This window comes from Pyrus communis, chromosome 10 (genome assembly GCF_963583255.1).
Source record: "Pyrus communis chromosome 10, drPyrComm1.1, whole genome shotgun sequence".
NCBI classification, from domain to species: Eukaryota; Viridiplantae; Streptophyta; class Magnoliopsida; order Rosales; family Rosaceae; genus Pyrus; species Pyrus communis.
The window spans coordinates 6,598,169-6,617,128 of NC_084812.1; the positions used below are offsets into that span (position 1 = coordinate 6,598,169).

General features: G+C 39.3%; 2 protein-coding genes across 2 annotated transcripts; one reads left to right on the top strand and one right to left on the bottom strand.

The window, feature by feature from the left end:
* Window positions 1-233: 233 nt before the first annotated feature.
* On the bottom strand, window positions 234-5,235 carry LOC137747352 (uncharacterized). Its single transcript, XM_068487449.1, has 6 exons — window positions 4,946-5,235; window positions 3,978-4,190; window positions 3,701-3,774; window positions 1,531-3,171; window positions 1,261-1,429; window positions 234-1,063 (listed from the first exon to the last, which is right to left on the bottom strand). The coding sequence occupies exons 2-6, from the start codon at window positions 4,057-4,059 to the stop codon at window positions 435-437; spliced, it is 2,595 nt and encodes an 864-aa protein (XP_068343550.1). The 5' UTR covers window positions 4,060-4,190; window positions 4,946-5,235; the 3' UTR covers window positions 234-434.
* Window positions 5,236-12,912: 7,677 nt separating this feature from the next.
* LOC137747507 (DNA (cytosine-5)-methyltransferase 1-like) lies at window positions 12,913-18,707 on the top strand. The gene is made up of 2 exons (XM_068487631.1): window positions 12,913-13,206; window positions 13,936-18,707. The coding sequence occupies exons 1-2, from the start codon at window positions 13,110-13,112 to the stop codon at window positions 18,546-18,548; spliced, it is 4,710 nt and encodes a 1,569-aa protein (XP_068343732.1). The 5' UTR covers window positions 12,913-13,109; the 3' UTR covers window positions 18,549-18,707.
* The last annotated feature ends 253 nt before the right edge of the window (window positions 18,708-18,960 follow it).

Consider the following 18,960-nt stretch of genomic DNA (forward strand, 5'->3'; position numbering starts at 1 on the left):
ACCAAAGAAAGTGTTTCGGCCTTTTGGGCACAAGGAGCAATTGGTGCAATTTTTGGTGCTAAGTTCAATACTCATTTAAATCCTGGGCTGCTAAGGCTCAAGTTAAAGTGATGGACATATCATGTTAATGTAAGAAGAGTGGGATCAACTTATCTGTTAATTTGAAAATTTATAGCAGTGAGGATGGGAAAACAAAACCTAACTTCGAGTGAAATAACAAATACTCGGATCACTTGAGTAACAAGTCTCTTGCGATATCATATATTTCGAGTGAAAGTACTACTCTTATTTCCTAATCTCACAAACCCCACAAAGAACACACACACGCATATGTATATACAAAAACTAACACAAACATATTTACTTCCTTCAAATATATGCTCAACTCACTGATAACTCGTGCCCAAAAAAACAAGTTTCATCCATAAGATCCATCATAACTTCAGTTCATCCAAAATTTCCTGCACAAGATCCCCCATGATTAGGCTTTCCATCTCTTTTCCCAGAGCGTTAACATCCTTGTCCATCAATCTCGACCAAGGAGCTGATCCCAGGTCCCCGGCTGCCATATCATCAAGCGTGTAATAGGGTACATCAGTTGGAGGGTACAGGCACTCGCTGATGATTCCCCACACACAATTCAACAACTTCTTGCCGCGCAACGCTGGCAGTGCAGAGGAGCTGACCATTTTTCTCCTGAATTTAGACATGCTTGTTGGTGGTCCGAGAACAGTTGAAAGAGCTTCGTTTAACAGATCGTGTAACAATTTGTAATCTACCCTCTCATTGTGATCTTTTGCTGAAGGATCTTCCTTGTTGGCCAAGTTTTTATACGATTCTTCCACTTCTTCGAACACTGAGTTGCTGATTGGCTTCACAATTGTGTCCCATCTCGATATTGATTTCTCAAATGATCCATCATACAAACCAGAAGCGACAAGCAAATCTCGTATGTAAACCTCTGCTGGGTTGTCTAACCTAGCCATTTCAGACTCAACTGTTTCCTCAACTTTTATGTCCTCGGGCTCATTAGACTCGAGTTGGTTCAGTTGTCTTCGTAGCTCTGCAAAATCGAGACTATTAGATGATTATTTCACGCATCAGTTTATATCACACAGCGCATATATACACCTATATGCATAGTCACACTAAATATATTTAAGAAGACTGTTTACTAAGCATGCACACATTCATCCCATCAAAGGATTTGTCATGTTAGAACAGAACATGTACAGAAAGAATTCAAAGAAACAGATGTACCCCTCAGATTATCGCTGATGTCTCTAAAAGCCTGTGGCATGATACTATCTTCTCGTGGAGTTGCACTCGGAGTTGATATTGGACTAAGATAATCAGTTGGCCTCCAGAAATCTTCCTGAGCAGTGCTGCACAGAGATGCGGGACTAGGAGGCACCTCAGTGAAATTATCCTGAGACCACAAAACAAGATTTAAGATGGAAATAAATTGAATTGACTACTTTCTAGGTGTTCGTCAGTAGTATGAATAGATCAGATAAAGTATCCTCTTACATGTCTCTCTCCAGAGTTCGTAATCACTGTTGGGCCGCTCATGATATCCTTCATAGGATACTGTTCAGTATGAAGTGATTCTAGAACTGACTGATTTTTTTTGCCAAAAAGCCTTCCCCTAAGCATAAAACTGTATCGGAAATTGGAAACTTTTTCTTTAAAATTAAACCTTTCTTTCTTCTGATGTTTCATCTCCATGGACACATGTCCAATGCCTTCATGCTTCCTCTGAATGTGAGCACCTGTTAAAACATGGCGGTCCTCAAGAAGAAGTTTCCCGAAGGATGTTCCGGGTACTGGGGCGGATAAAGATCTAATGAAATTTTTAGGCGACAACTCTCTACCAAGCACCTCATCTTCATGTGATCCATGTCTGAATGATCTGTTTTTTTTGTGTTCATATTTCACTATTCCCCTTTCCCTTTCGTTGTCTAATGCAGATAACCTAGATCTCCCAGAAATTAATATAGGAACACGAAGTTTTGTTTCTATTTTTGAAACATTTCCTTGTCTCTCTAACAAAATTCTTTCAGTATCTCTATGCATGAACTCCGGGGAACCTGATCCATTGAACTGCATTTCGCTTCTGTATGATCTTGTCGATTCTGATCTCAGCAAATTCATGCCAAGGTCCCTAGTCACACTTTCTCTGACCTGGTTTGCAATGTGTTGAGCAATTTGCTTCGGAGCTGATGGCTGTTCGCTAAATGGGGTCTCAATTCCACTTCCTCGGACAACAGAACCCCTTAAATGCATTTTCCCTCGCAGCTCGCATCTCAGTCGTTCTTTCACCTCCTCGAGAAAATCTTCTATACCACCTTTCCTCTCTAGAGTGTTTGAAGAACCTGCCCAAGTCTCTTCACGGTTGCAAAGTCTATCAGGACCAGGTCTTAAGATAACTATCCTTGTAGGAGCAGAAGATGCGTCGAATGACTCGAATCTCTTCTTACAGTTCATCAGGGAAGATTTCTCAAAGTCTAAGCTCATGGTTCTTCTGCTTCTTGAAGACAAATACTCCGTATGCTCGGCTGGGAATAGTTCCGAAAACTCATCTCCTCTACGTTCCAAAACACCACCTTCATGAGAGATTGCTTTGACGGCATGATCCTTATGTTCTAATGTTCTCTCAGTTGCTCTATGCCCTGAAACCACCATCTTTTCCTCGTTGAGGTCTCTGTCAATTTCGACAATCCTTGAGCATTCCCTAAACCTGGAAGCTTGCCATGCTTCAAATTCTTTCTTGAACTTTTTCAGTTCTTCTTCTTGAGGATGTACTCTACGCCTTGGATTTTCGATTTTCTGGTTATCACTCCACCTAGTGGCATCTCTCTCATTACTGTGATAATACAAATCAAGATCCATCTGCCCTGAAGAATTTAGCTTAGAAGAAACATGACCAACTGAGGTCCTTCCATTAATTTCCTTTTTCAAAGACTTCGTTCTCCTATTTTTTCCATTTTCTTCCAGAGGCTGAACTGCAGATTTCGGTTCCACTGGAAACATATCCATTCCCATTAGTTGAGCCACAATGTTTGGTGCATTTTTTCTGGTACTTGAAAGTTTGGATATTTCGTCATTAATTAATTTCTTCATTGAACTTTGTTCCAATGGATTATTCTTTTTAGACCAGTCTTCTTCAACCTGATACATGCAATGTAAATTTATTAAAAATAAAACTAAATATATATAGTAAATTTATTTCATAAAACTAAATATGAAAACTAAATATATTCTGATCTCTCAACAAAATAACTAGCTGGAATTGGAGATTTACTCAAAAATTCTGACACGATGAAATTTGGTAGAAGAAAACACAAAAATCAGATTCTGCCAACGCACCCGGAAAATACATAAATACATATTTTGACAGAGTTTAGTCCAACTTAAAAATAAGTACATCCTTCATGTAACAACCAAAGATTTTTACTAAATCAAGTGGCAAACGAGCATCACAAAGTTGAGAAAATATGCATAGAGAATCAAAGTAGCATTACTCTCAACTCGGAAAAGCTTCAAAACCCGAGACTCACATTGTACCATGTATCACAAGAATCAAATCACAATAACTGGAAACTCCACATCCTCATAACTCAGAGAGCACAGAATCCACAGAAATTAACCACCCTAGGCCACAGGACAAGCTACAAGAAGGCATGTGATGAAAAATTACCGGCAAATCTCCAGCATCGCAATAGCTCTGAGGTTCTACCTGCATTTCCAGGCTATTTCTTGGAGCATCAAGGCCTGCAAGGCGTTCAAAAAGCCTACTTTATCAGCTGATAAGCAAATGGACAGAAACAATTCAACTGTCCAAGTAAATTCACATTTGTCCTCCAAGACATACAAACTCTTTTTTTTTTTCTCAATGATTGTCCAAAAGAGAATTATTCGCGTCATCTACAAACTTTCGACTTTCTCTTATTGCACAGAGAGAAGTAAAAACTCACCACCATCATGCTTCTTGTGTGTAAAAAGCTTTCTGGCCATGCTGTCCTGGTTGAAATTTAAAAGGTGCAATAAGCTGCCCATGCAGCTACTGGATCTACCAGAAGGATGTCACTCCTTTTCCACTTCTCTCTGTCTTACCCCATTCTTACCTAAATCAAACACCTTTAATCCACCGAAAGGACACAATGACACTGCAGCAGTCGGATTATAACCTGCAAAACGAAAAACCCGAATTTCACTTGCTGATCAATAGACATTTAATCAAATAAAATGATGTAGGTCCATCATATATAACCAGCAAAGAGTTTCCTCCTTATAGTTTCTTTCTTTAACAGTACAAAAAGTAGACTTTACAGCAAAATATACAAAAATTGTTGAAATAATAGAGCAATAATTAAACAGGAATTCAATCTCTCAATTGCATTTCCTGCAACAAAAAAGTTCAGAACCTGAAAATGAAGATAAGGAGAAAGATAAGGAGAGGGAGAGAGAGAGAGAGAGAGAGAGAGAGAGAGAGAGAGAGATGGTAATTCTAATCCCAAAATAGTTGGGGAAATTTGCAAAAAAATTTTAGAGAACTCAAATTACAAGCAACATGATATAGTCTTTGCATATTTATATATATGCACATTTTCGGAATTCACAAAGTCACTTTGATACTGGAAATGATTTCCGCACCCTCCTTTTTCTCCGGATGCACTCCTTTTTTTTTGGAGCATTTGGATTGAATAAATCAAAACGGAATCAACGAACGGAAACGAGTGGAGGAGTGCAGAGGAGAAAATGAGAGCGTGAAAAATACTAAGTTTGACTAAACAGTTGAAGACATTAAAAGAATTCAACTTTCCAATTCAAAACCATTAGACACAAAAATCCCAGAAACTGTTTAGCTCTGAGAAATGCAGGGAACCAAAGAAACTAAAACTCCTGAAACCCAAAAAAACTAAAAGCAAAGCACTTTTCTCACCGTTTTCTGAGCTTGTTTTCTCGGCAACCAAACACGCCAACTGGACTTCTGACGCTGAGGGAGTCCAGCAGGAATGTCAGGTTTCAGAAAACGAATTAAGATGTGTGATGAGTGGGAAATTTGAGGACGATGGAGAAGTCTTTTTCCTGCAGCAAACGAAATTGAGATAGATTTTGAAAGGAAGAAAAAGAAGGGAAATCCAAAGATACGAGAAGGAAGTTGAGTAGGATTATATCGTATGACAAAATAATGGTACAAATATCTTGAATTATTGGAATACTGTGGAATGGAATGAACGACCAGAAAGCGAAGGTTCCATCTTCTGCCCCGTCTCCAACACACAATCTCTCTCTCTCTCTCCCTCCCTCCCTCCTTCTTTTTCTTTTATTTTTTTATTTTTTTTTTAAGTTTAACGAAAAACTTTTGGTTCGGTTCGGTTCAATTCATTTTAACAAAAAATCATATTTTTACACTAAAAAATCAATTCTGGCATTATTTACTTTACCCTTTATTTTATCCTTATCGTTGAAACTCAAAGTTTTCAAGTCATTTTTATTATTTTTTTTCTCTTTATTTTCATTTTTACCTCTTTTTTTATTCCAATTTTTAAAATAAAATTTTATTGACATTTTAGCTTTATTTACATTCCCCTTTTCCGATCGAGATTAATAGCGTAAGCATGTGACTAAGTGACACATCCCGACCGAGATCGGAGCGTGCTGGCCGTCACACAACGGTGACGTAGCCATGTGCACGTGTGGAAGCTAATAAAGTAGTAATATAAAAGTACGAATAAAATAAAACTAGCATACAAAGTACTAAAACAAGTGCTAGTAAGTGAGATACAATTTCAGAGCAGGTCTATAGCAGCCCAAACGAAAACGACAACAATAGTACACCCGAAGGTGACCCTACAATGGTGAGTGTCTGTCAGAAACGCCGGAAAGCCCTATGGGGAAACCACCGCAACAGCTAAGCAACTAGAACCTGGAGGGGCGCAAAACAAAAGCGTGAGTGGGCAAAAACAAAGCTTTCGAAAACCATTTATAAAATACTTTCTAACCCCTCGCCGTAAAACCTGTATACTTCCCAGAAGATATATACACATAATACATATGCCAAACATGCTCAAATAATATGCCATGCCGAAATCTCATAATGATATGCAAGTGCCCAGGTATAAACATATCAATATCATGTAATCTGGCATCCGGAGTCACCTAACGTGACCTGTACGGCTGCATCTAAAGCTCAAATCTCAATCTCAATATCTAAACCTGCCCACGAGTCGGAACCACCTAAAGTGGTCTGTACGACAGGCCTGGGTGTAAATAAGTGCTATGATCACGTGAAGAATGGGCGAATAATCGCGGGTCACCTACGAGTCGGAACCATCTAAAGTGGTCTGTACGACAGGACTGTGCACCTACCTTGAATCCAAGGTGAGCATAAGGTGCGGGAGGTGAACATCACGTGAAGGACTGTGCCCTGGCCACGGGCGGGAGCACTAACACCGGGGGTGCAGGTTATGAGCTCTCTAACTATCTCAAACCATTACTGAAACATAAACGTGAATAACGCTTACCTGGCACTTACCTGTGCGTCCACAGCACCCAATATGCATATGAATAAATATATGCAACTAACAACGTACCCAACGATGCACGAAAAACGATAATATAATGCATGGCATAATGAATAAACATTTATTCAAGTTCTGGGAAAATATAGTATATAGGTATATACGGAAAACCAAAAGCCCACTCACTGGTACGTGGAAGGGTCGTAGCCCCCCTGCCTCGAGTGACCACGCTCGTCCTCGGGGTACGTGTCACCTATATGCGAAATAACTATAAAAACGTTAACTTTAAAGCACATAACCAACTTCTCGTAATAACTTCTCATACATTGCTCAAAATGGACAATTGAATATACCAACGTGCTCTACACAACCTCAGGATCACAACCATATTTTTAAAATAATTTTCCTCCGCCGCACGCGCCCCCACGCGCCGGCCAAGGCACGGCCACACGCGCCGGCCACGCGCAGGCACGTGTGGCGCACACTGACGGCGTCAACTGACGCCGTTAGGAATATTCCGTCAGTTTTGACAGATTCCGTTAACGGCGTCAGGAATATTCCGTCAGAATTGACGGAATATTCCGTCTCCTTCTCCGGCGACGTCGCCGGCGCCGGAAAACTGGAAAATTTTCAAACTTTGTTTTCTCACTCGATTCTCAACCATTTTTCACGATTCTTGGACCAAATTAAAGCCCTAGACTAGTAGAATCACGTTAGACCACTTTTAAAGGCTAAAAATTACGCGATCATACATGTCTTCAACCTCAAAAACCGGCCAACTTCGAAACCCACGATTCCGACGTCCAACTCCGTCCAACGATGCACTCCCAAGCTCCTTGGGACCTCACCAACACATCTACAAGCTTCAAAAGTCCAAAAACTAACTAGATTAATCTTGCATGAACAGTGCTCAAAACTGCCATTGTCGAAACGACGTGAAAACGTTAGAGTTCCTACCTGAAAATGGTATGGCTGTGCTCGCCTCGACCTCACGAGTCCAATGGTACCCTTAGTTTCTTCGATCTGTGAGAATTTGGTGGGTTATGGGTTTGTCCGTACGTCTAAGGAAGAAGAAGAAGGAAGGGAGAGAGAGACACGGGACAAGGACAGTTGGGAGAGGGAGAGTGTGACAGTGTGTGTGTGTGTGTGTGTGTGGTCCAACACATGCCACACCACACAAACAACCAAAAACGTGATAAAAACGAACTAGGGGCAATAATGTAATTTCACGCGTGCGTTCTAATAATCCCGGGACGGGATGTCACACTAAGTACGAGTAGTATTTAAAATATCGGTACTGGAGAAAAAGATATCAATATGCAAAGTACGACTAATAACCTAGGCATGTGACTAAGACAAATAACGTAGGCATGTGACTCAGTACGACTAGTGATCTCAATACATTATCCTTGAAAAATAACTAATTGTTGACAGCTCAGACGAGTTTCTTTCAGTTAGTTATCGCATACATTTGTTAAAAGTTTGTGACTCAAATGATTAAAGTATGTACTCATGTACTCGATATTCATATATTAGAGGTCTTTGGCTCAAGTCGTATGAAAACATAAATACTACATGCAGCTTTCAGCTTGCAGTGTGAATATATACATCTCTCCGAACATACATGGTACACGTCAATACTTCTTAATTTAGTTCAGTCTCCAATAATCTTACGTGAAAATATGAAAATACAATCAGAATTATTGTCCAAACAAATATTTGGTGATGCCTTTCATAGGGGTTGTATGTGCCTTACGATTTTTGTCTAAGTTTGGAAATTTAAGAAACCCCTAAAATTATACAAAAATAAACAAAGGCATATTACCTGTGGAAGGTCGTCGGTTTAATGCTCTGAGTTGGTGAGTTTGCTTGACTGTAGCCATGAGTAGAGTGAAACTTCCCAGAACGTCTTTGGATCTGAAAATGGTAAATAACCGTGATTTGTCACCAGTTGTCTATTTTTTATAGAAAAATAAACAAAGGCATTACCTAAGTAGACATTAAGTATGTGCATGCATCCTCTTCGGTACGGTCTAATCTTATATAGCTTGACTTTATATACACATTGCTCGGTCCACAAAATTGAATGTGACTATTATTAACCAAATCTAATATCTTCAAAATTTCAAAATATAAGTATAAGATATTTTCTTGTCTTCTTGCTAATCTGTCATTTTCCTACTCCTGTGTAATTTCACTTGTTGTCCTTTTTTGAAATTTGTTTGGGAACAAAAATTGGACAACTAATGGTAAGTCACGGCATTCATTATTTTAGGTTCGGATAGGCTATAGGAAATTTCATCCTGCCTGTGGCCACAGTCAAGCAAACTCATCAACTCAGAGCATCGAATCATGAACCTTCCACATTTTTTTGTTTATTGGGAAACCGCAGTTCGTGTCCTTACCACTGAGCCACCTGTTGTGGTTCCTTTATATTAAATTTGTCATTTATATTAAATATTACACATTTTTAAGTCACCATTCCTCAAATCACCACAACAACGATAATAAAATCTTATTTTACTAAGTGGCGTATGTGGTATGAATTATAGAACGCTATTGTGTTAAGTTTTGTGTCAAGTCTTCTGATAGCTCCAAGTGCTCCATGAAACCATGTATTTTCTTAAAGTATCTTTCCAAATCTTCCTCAAATCACCCAAAACAGAAAAAAAATAAAAGACTAACTATTTTACACCTTAAATTTGGGTACTAGCTACAATACTTGCATATATTTCATACAATTACCATGTGACGGAGTATTTAGTATGATCATCATTTGACCATCGAGATAGTGGCAGTATTAAATACATGTAAATATTGTAGTCAAATCCATATTTTTAAGGTCATTTATAAAATGAGTATGATGTTTTAATTTTCTCATATTACACTTGGAAGATCAAATTATACAAATTTAACATGTTTGAGTGTCCAATCCGCTTTGCAACAACAAAAATTTGTCTATTTCTCCCTTAAATTTAGGAGTTGTTTTGTAGTGAAAATATAGCTTTCAAATACATATATCGTGTTGAGGATAACATCAATCTAATGAACAATTAGAGTCAATGTTACTAAAGATTTAAGGGTATTCAATTGGGAATTTGAGAGATTTTAATGGATCTATAAATTTATAGATTTTTGTAGAGTTTAATTGATTTGTAGATATTTCATATAAAATTTTGATTCAATTCCTTTGAAATCTCATGGGGAGAGATGAGATTTATGGATGCTTAAAATACACTACGAAATCTCTCAAGTTCCCTCTAATTCCTTAACTTTTTCAAATTCTTCAAAATGAATTTCTAATTGAATATACTTGAAATGTTATAAACTTATTTAAAATTCTAATTAAATACACTGGACTTGTAAGGATTTTAATAACCTATTTTTTTTAAACAAAAATAATAATAATTTATTAAAATCCTTATAATCTTGAAAAATCATAAAAATAAAATACAATTATTTTTGGTCCCAAAAAATAAGAAAAAGAAAAAGTAGAAAATGGTCGATGGCTCACGTAGCGAACAGCTCAGAGACATTTGATTTGATGCGCACGATGTCTCCATTTGGCGCCAGAATAACCGACCTTTTGTATTGTCATATCAGAAAGACAAAAAAGGGAATTTGATTTGCATTTTTATATATACGGTTTTTCCTATTGCGTGCATGGTGCGTAATGCGCGTAGCACATGCTGTCATTCTTCAACTGACATGCACGAGAGTGCGCGTCTAAATTTGCGCGTGTAACGCTTAATCGGATTGGGACGCTTGTGGTTACTGGACTTTCCGCGTGGCGGTGTTCGGCAGCTAGCATTGCCTAGTACGGCGTACTATCTCTGCCGAACGAAAGCACCAATTTTAAGTCTAGCCAATTTCAATATACGGGTGCTATTCACGTATTACTTCTTACTTTTTATATATAATGTTTAATTTTTGATCGTCAGATTGAATGAATTGAAGATAATTAATGACAAAAATTAACAGAAAGTGTGTGAGGTAAAAAAAATACGAGAATAACACCACTCTTCAAAAATCTTCATTAATATTAAGCGTCTGCTTTTCTGTTTAGTATGCCCTAAAGATTGGCTTGAATAGAGTTTAGGATATAATCAATCAAAGGATAGATAGTTTAGTAATCTATTCACATTGAATAAATTGACAGTTCTCTCAAGATGAACTGTTTATGCATTTCGTAATATGATAAACATAAATAATTGATGATTCATACATGATATTGAATAAAGATTTTTGATCTAACCATTTGCGATTTTAAAAGTTTTTGTATGTCATACATGTTCGCATGGCAAAATATTCATTCCGATAAAGCCCTTAAGTCAAAGAGAAGCATATGGGAATGTATAAAGAGTTGATCTTGACTATTCTATTCTATGTCCTATATGTATGTACTCTATATGACCCAAAGAAACCTTCAATGTGCAATGTTTCCTCTGCTAATCTATGAAATGCCTTTCTTTAAGCTTGTAACAAGCGCAGGGCCATTTTGTATCGTTTATGACCTTCAGTTATTTATTGGATGAATGTGTAGCCTATTAGAGCTGCGACCTTATTTCTTAGTCAGATTTTGATAAAAAATAATGAAAAATTCCTTGAATCACCCATAGAAAGGCGTTATGAGGCCCTTTCATTCTCTTAACTCTTTCCATTAAAAAAGAAATAAAAAAAAGGCAAAAAGTAATAGGAAAGCTAAGCTAACATGTTACAAGTTCCAACTGATGAGATGATTGGTTTAGCCGTTCAAGTGGGGTACATATTTTGAGCTACAAAGCCTAAGCCACCCCCTTCCACTCCATGCAATGATGCTAAGAGCGCACAGTCATGTGCCTCAAAGCCTAAGTCTCCACATGAAAAACATGAGATGAAAGCGTGACTCAATTATAAAGCTTTTTGACTGCTAAATGGGTCACCCAAATTACCAAATTCGGGAACCAAACGTTTTGGCAACTTTTCAACACACCCCACTATTTGGGGCGGCTCTCCAACATGATATAGAGATTAAGGGGTAGGGGCTTCGATGTCACGTTACATGTCTGCTCAAGAGACACACAAGAGACTTCATGCATTCAAATTATACCCGAGTCTATTTTGATAACACAAATGCAAGGATGTGCTCATTGTGTGTTCTTGACTAGATGGGGGATTTGACACCGAAATTATCTGCCAAATTAGAAATTTTTATGTGTTCCTGTAACAGTACATTACATGTGTTATAATACAAGTAAACGACATAGTAAACATGTCCCACTTTAAGATTATTTTTCAACATCACCCGATTCATACATGTTTTAGGTGCATCGAACAGTTTCTCCTCCTATATATTTTCTCATTTATGGACACATGGCTACTTTTAAGTTACCATATGACCGTACCTAGAGCTTAGATTTGGTGTGAGATTATGATGTCAATTGGGCTTCTAGTTAGCCCATATCATATTTTAGGCTTTACATTGGCACAAGACCGCAAACTATCTCAAGTATATGCAGACATGGGCCGAATTGGTGTCCGGCTTATGGCCCTGAGCAAAATGTCTGGATATGCTCGATAAGTTATTAGGTTCAATGTCTTTTAGTTGTCAATGAAAAATCTGGGTGGCTAGTAAAATTGGAAAATTTATCATTTTAAACCACTCTATTAACACGCGAATTTACTTATTGACAGTTGTGACAATCTCATCAGAGTAATAATAACTAATTAGTTGTTAGGTATTTGTGTGACCGCTACGAATCTCGAGTTTGACTTAATAAGAAAAATTGTAATTTTTTTTTAGCCGGCCAAGTTCTTACTAGTTGGCGTTCTTTTTTTTTTATCTCAGAACTCGAGATTCATCATTTTTTGCATCACTCCGTACCTACCGCAATACCTAGATAAGTAATCTGCATTAAAAGAGGTTAATGCTGGAATTTCATAAAATATAGTATCTCATAATTTAAAATCACAAAATGGACTCTCCAATGTTTTCTGCATGGCCTTTCTGTGCATTGACGATTAGTTGAAACTAATTTTTCCACTTCTCACATCCACTAAAAATCGTCCGAAAATTGGATATCAACTCTAAACATTCAAAGTTTATGCATGGATTCAACTCACTAACCAGCCAACTAACCACCAACCTTCTAAAACTCATTTTCCCCACTTTCCGTATATGTTGGATTTCATTTTCTCCAAATCAGTTGTAGAAGTTTAACTTTACAGTATCCTTTAAATTTATACAACGATCAAATTAAAGTTCGGTTCGGTCCGCTATTGGATCAACCGTATCATCATCCATATCCTTGATAAGTTGATATTAACGTTTTACAAAAAAAATAAAATAAAATTCAATATGTTACTAAAAATCATGCACCTAAGCACAATGAAAAAGGAAGTGAAAATGTAGGGATTTTTCCCACCTTGTTTTCCATAAAAGCGCGCGCGAAAATTTGCATCTTCCGCATCTTCCCGCCTATACGAGTTCATCCGTACTCGTTTCAAAACGGCAATAAATACACCCAGATAGAGAGAGTTCTCTCTCTCCTGTCCTGTCCCCATTCTCTGAATTCTAGGGTTTCGCTGGCGATTAGGGGAGAAATGGGTTCTGCCGCGGCAGCTGAGGCAGCGGAAGCAGCGGCGGTCTTGGAGACCAAAGGTGCCAATGGGGTTAAGCCACCGTCTTCGGCTTCCTCAGGTACTTGAATCCCTAATTTGCCCCTGCGATTCTTGTTCTTTCGATGCTTTACATTATCAGAGTTAAATGGTTTCTTGATTTGGTGTTAAAATTTTGACTGCAGTTCTGTTGTGTTGTGAATTCATGATTCTGGGTTGTAATATGGGGGTTTTAGATTTAGACTGCCCCTTTTAAATTGTGCATTTGTGTTGCGAATTTATGAATTTGGGGTTTTTAGATTTGTACTGCTCTGTTGTTAAATATGAATTTTTGGTCCAACCAAAAGCCGATGTTGATTTTTTTAATCTTTTACAAGCGATATTGAGGAAGGGGAAATCGGACTCGAGACCTTAGGTTTACATACTACGGCATTATATTGTATCATGTATTTGTAATTATGGATATATATGACTATGAATTTCAAGTTTTCAACGCCCTTTTTATGGTAGTATGAGTTCATTATGATGAGTTTAGCCAAAGCCAAAGGCAGACATTTCATTTTCTTTGTTAGGACCCGTAAAATGCCGGTTAACTAGCTTTCTCATGATTATGTTTGCTTAAATGTCTTATTCTTCTTGGGATTTGATCCAGTTTCCAAATCAATTTAGAGGATTAGTACCTGGATCCTCCTCCTCCATTGTCTTGCACATGTATATGTCTAGGTTGAGGCAAATCTTGGCCTGGGTGCTGCTTTCACTTTTCAGTTTGTAATTCTGTTGTGTAATTTCTCAAAATTTATTTTTGCAATAGGAATGACGAAGAAGAAGGGCAAACCAGCTTCCCAAAAGGCCGCACCTGCCGGCTCTAAAACTAAGAAGCGAGATTTGCCTCAGAGCACTGAAGAGCCTTCCAGGTCTCGGAAAATGCCCAAGCGGGCTGCTGCATGTGCAAACTTTAAGGAGAAGCCTGTTCATATTTCTGAAAAGTCTAATCTTATTGAAACCAAGAAGGATCGAGTAGTGGATCAAGAGACTGATGCTATACTCCTGACTTGTGGCGAGGACCAAGATGCGGCGCGCCCAAACAGAAGGCTGACTGATTTTATTGTGCATGATGAAAGTGGGTCACCCCAGCCCGTTGAGATGTTGGAAGTTGCTGACATGTTTATATCTGGTACTATATTGCCTCTGAATGAAAGTTCTGACAAGGACAAGCAAAGAGGTGTTAGATGTGAAGGTTTTGGGCGAATAGAATCTTGGGACATCTCTGGTTATGAAGAGGGCTCTCCTGTGATATGGCTCTCAACTGATGTTGCTGATTATGATTGTCGTAAACCTGCCAGCACCTATAGGAAGTACCATGATCAATTCTTTGAGAAAGCGCGTGCTTGCATAGAGGTTTACAAAAAGCTGTCAAAATCCAAATCTGACACCACTCTTGATGAATTACTTGCTGGCATTGCTCGATCAATGAGTGGAAGCAAATTCTTTTCTGGTACTGCAGCTATCAAAGAATTTGTTATATCTCAAGGCGAGTTTATCTATGATCAACTGATAGGTTTGGAGGAAGCATCAAAGAAGAATGATCAGCCATTTGCAGAGCTTCCTGTTCTTGTTGCCCTTAGAGATGAGAGCAGAAACTGTGGAGGTTTTGTCCAATCAAAACCAGCAAGTTCAAGTGGTACCCTAAAGATTGGTTCAGAAGATAGAGACGGAGAGACTGGACTGAATACATCTGGTTCATCCATAGTTGAAGCGGAGGAAAACGATGATGTAAAATTGGCAAGACTTTTGCAAGAAGAGGAGTACTGGAAGTCAATGAAACAGAAAAAACGTCAGGGTTCCGCCTCTTTGTCGAGCAAATACTATATCAAAATCAATGAAGATGAACTTGCCAATGATTATCCTCTACCTGCTTATTACAAGACTTCCATTGAAGAAACTGACGAGTTCATAGTTTTTGACAATGACTATGATATCTTAAATGCTGATGACCTTCCTCGAAGCATGCTTCATAATTGGAGTCTGTACAATTCAGACTCAAGATTGATTTCGTTGGAACTTCTTCCGATGAAACCTTGCACAGAAATTGATGTTACGATTTTCGGGTCTGGGGTTATGACTGCAGATGATGGAAGCGGCTTTTCTCTTGATTCTGATGGTTCTTCAAGTGGTCCAGGAGCACAGGATGCTGATGGAATGCCGATTTACTTGAGTGCAATAAAGGAGTGGATGATTGAATTGGGAGCATCAATGGTCTCAATATCAATCCGAACAGATTTGGCGTGGTACAGACTTGGACAGCCATCTAAGCAGTATGCTTTGTGGTATGAACCAATTCTGAAAACAGCAAAGGTTGGTAGAAGCATAATCACTTTGCTGAAAGAGCAAAGTCGAGTAGCACGACTTTCTTTTGCAGATGTTATTAAGAGATTGTCAGGGTTTCCAAAGGACCACTGTGCCTACATTTCTTCTGATCCAGCATTTGTTGAGAGATATGTGGTTGTCCATGGACAGATAATACTGCAACTGTTTTCAGAATTTCCTGATGTGCAGATTAAAAAGTGTCCATTTGTGGTTGGTCTTTCAAACAAAATGGAGGAGAGGCACCATACTAAATGGTTGGTAAAGAAGAAGGTTGTGGAGAAGAGTGGATCAAACTTGAACCCAAGGGCATCCATGGGACCTGTGGTTTCCAAGAAGAAGGCAATGCGGGCTACAACAACAAGGCTGATCAACAGAATCTGGGGGGAGTACTATTTAAATTACTCTCCAGAAGATTCGAATGAGGAGGAAGCTAATGGTGGAAAGAAAGAGGAGGAGGAAGTTGAAGAAGAGGAGGGAAAAGAGGATGTAGAAGAGGATGAAGATGATGAGAAAGATAATCCAACGGAACAAGCCCAGAAGCGTAGTTCAATTTCAAGACAAACTAAATCATGCTCCAACAACAAGGAGGTTCTGTGGGATGGGGAGCCTGTGGGAACAACGTGTTCTGGTGAAGCTCTTTATAAGTGTGCCAGTCTTCATGGAGATGAAATTTCTGTTGGTGGTGCAGTCTTGGTAGAACTTGATGGATCAGATGAACTTCCTGCCATTTATTTTGTTGAGTATATGTATGAAACAAGAAATGGAAGCAAAATGTTTCATGGGAGATTGATGGAGCGAGGATCTCAGACTGTTCTTGGCAACACTGCCAATGAGAGGGAGGTATTTTTGACAAATGAGTGCACAAACTTGGCATTAAAAGATGTTAAAGAGACAGCAGTTGTGGATATCAAATTAATGCCGTGGGGGCATCAATATAGGAAGGAGAATGCAGAAGCTAGCCGAAGAGATAGAGAAAGGGCAGAAGACAGGAAGAAGAATGGATTGCCAACTGAATATTACTGTAAAAGCTTGTATTGCCCAGAGGAAGGTGCTTTCTTTAACCTTTCCCGTGATACCATGGGTCTGGGTTCTGGTGCCTGCCACTCTTGCAAAGTGAACGAAGCTGAGGAGGCCAAGGAGGTTTTTAAAGTGAATTCATCAAAGACTGGTTTTGTATACAGGGGAGCTGAGTACTCAGTTCATGATTATGTCTATGTAAGTCCCCATTTTTTTTCTACGGAAAGGATGGAAACTGAAACTTTCAAGGCTAGTAGGAATTTGGGACTGAGAGCTTATGTTGTGTGCCAAGTGCTGGAGATAATTGGTACGAAGGAATCTAAACGACCTGGACCAGAATCTACCCTGGTTAAAGTTAGAAGGTTTTTCAGACCAGAGGACATTTCGGTTGAGAAGGCATACGGTTGTGATATTAGAGAGGTCTACTACAGTGAAGAAACACACATTGTGACGGTTGATGATATAGAAGGAAAATGTGAAGTCAGAAAGAAGAGTGATCTTCCGGTATGCAATGCTCCTGTCACTTTCGAGCATACCTTCTTCTGTGAGTATCTGTATGATCCTTCTAATGGGTCTATCAAGCAGTTGCCAGCAACCATCAAACTGAGGTACTCAACAGTAGGTGGTGATGTGGAATCTAGGAAGAGGAAGGGGAAAGGCAAAGAAGGAGATGTTTCTGAAGTTGAGAAACAGAGAGCTGATTCTGAGCAGAAACGTCTAGCCACATTAGATATATTTGCCGGGTGTGGTGGCTTGTCTGAAGGGTTGCGTCAGGCTGGCGTTTCATTAACCAAGTGGGCAATTGAGTACGAAGAGCCTGCTGGTGATGCTTTCAAACTGAACCATCCTGAGTCACTGGTGTTTATCAATAACTGCAATGTGATCTTAAGGGCTGTAATGGAGAAATGCGGGGATACAGATGATTGCATCTCGACTTCCGAAGCTGCTGATTTCGCTAAATCACTTGACGAGAAAGTTAAGAATGATCTGCCACTGCCGGGGCAAGTGGATTTCATCAATGGAGGACCTCCGTGTCAGGGTTTCTCTGGAATGAATAGGTTCAACCAAAGCACTTGGAGTAAAGTTCAGTGTGAAATGATTTTGGCATTTTTATCCTTTGCTGACTACTTCCGGCCAAAGTATTTCCTCTTGGAGAATGTGAGGAACTTTGTGTCTTTCAACAAGGGACAGACATTCCGTCTGACTGTGGCTTCACTTCTTGAGATGGGTTACCAGGTGAGGTTCGGTATTCTAGAAGCTGGAGCTTATGGAGTTTCTCAGTCACGAAAGCGAGCATTCATATGGGCAGCTGCGCCAGATGAGATTCTCCCAGAGTGGCCAGAGCCAATGCATGTCTTTGGTGTACCAGAGTTGAAGATCTCATTGTCTGGGAACTCATATTATTCTGCTGTTAGAAGTACTGCAGGTGGAGCTCCTTTCCGTTCCATAACTGTCAGAGACACAATTGGAGATCTCCCAGCTGTAGGGAATGGAGCATCCAAGGTCAATCTGGAGTACGAAAGTGACCCCATATCATGGTTCCAGAAGAAAATCCGAGGGGAGATGGCTGTTCTGACTGAGCACATTTCGAAAGAAATGAACGAGCTGAATCTCATTCGATGCCAGAGGATTCCAAAGCGGCCAGGCGCTGATTGGCAATGTCTTCCAGACGAAAAGGTGAAGCTCTCCACTGGACAGATAGTTGACTTGATCCCATGGTGCCTTCCCAACACGGCCAAGCGCCACAATCAGTGGAAGGGCCTGTTCGGAAGGCTTGACTGGGAAGGCAACTTCCCAACCTCCATCACAGATCCTCAGCCAATGGGGAAGGTGGGAATGTGCTTCCACCCTGACCAGGACAGGATTCTGACAGTTCGGGAATGCGCTCGGTCTCAAGGATTCAGGGATAGCTACCAGTTTTCGGGCAACATTCTTCACAAGCACAGGCAGATTGGAAATGCAGTTCCTCCTACTTTGGCCTATGCGTTGGGACGAAAACTCAAGGAAGCAGTGGACAGCAAGAACAAGGAACAGGAGTAGTTTGTGGTCTTGGTTTTCTAAGTTGTAGTAATATGTTTATCCGTTTCGTTGCCAAAAATCCAGTTTGATGTTGTCTTTCATCTTTATATGTGCTTTGGCTCTTTACTTGGCCTTTGAAATTGTAGACTTCGATTTCAATACAGAAAGGTATTTTCCATATTTTTTTGTTGTTTTTATCTTGTTTCTGAATATCCAACAGGCATGGGTGGGCTAAATAAAAGTCCCACTGAAAATAAACTGGCCGGTTTGGTTCAAATTTGACCCGAGACAAAGGTCACCGGTTCAAAACAAAATTGAACCAGTTTGGCTCTTGGTTTTATTATCCAATATAAGAAAAAAAATTTGGAGTGGTGCTTGATCATCTAATTGGTCTTATTGTGTACATTGAGAATTGTACTTTCGTAAAGTAAAA

Bases quoted from the DNA above. Each gene is read 5' to 3' on its own strand.
- LOC137747352 (XM_068487449.1), bottom strand. From the start codon at position 4,059: ATGGGCAGCTTATTGCACCTTTTAAATTTCAACCAGGACAGCATGGCC. The intron at 3,775-3,977 runs GTGAGTTTTTAC...AACGCCTTGCAG, and splicing joins ACACAAGAAGCATGATGGTG to GCCTTGATGCTCCAAGAAAT. The intron at 1,430-1,530 runs GTAAGAGGATAC...TTGTGGTCTCAG, and splicing joins CGAACTCTGGAGAGAGACAT to GATAATTTCACTGAGGTGCC.
- LOC137747507 (XM_068487631.1), top strand. From the start codon at position 13,110: ATGGGTTCTGCCGCGGCAGCTGAGGCAGCGGAAGCAGCGGCGGTCTTG. The intron at 13,207-13,935 runs GTACTTGAATCC...TTTTTGCAATAG, and splicing joins ACCGTCTTCGGCTTCCTCAG to GAATGACGAAGAAGAAGGGC.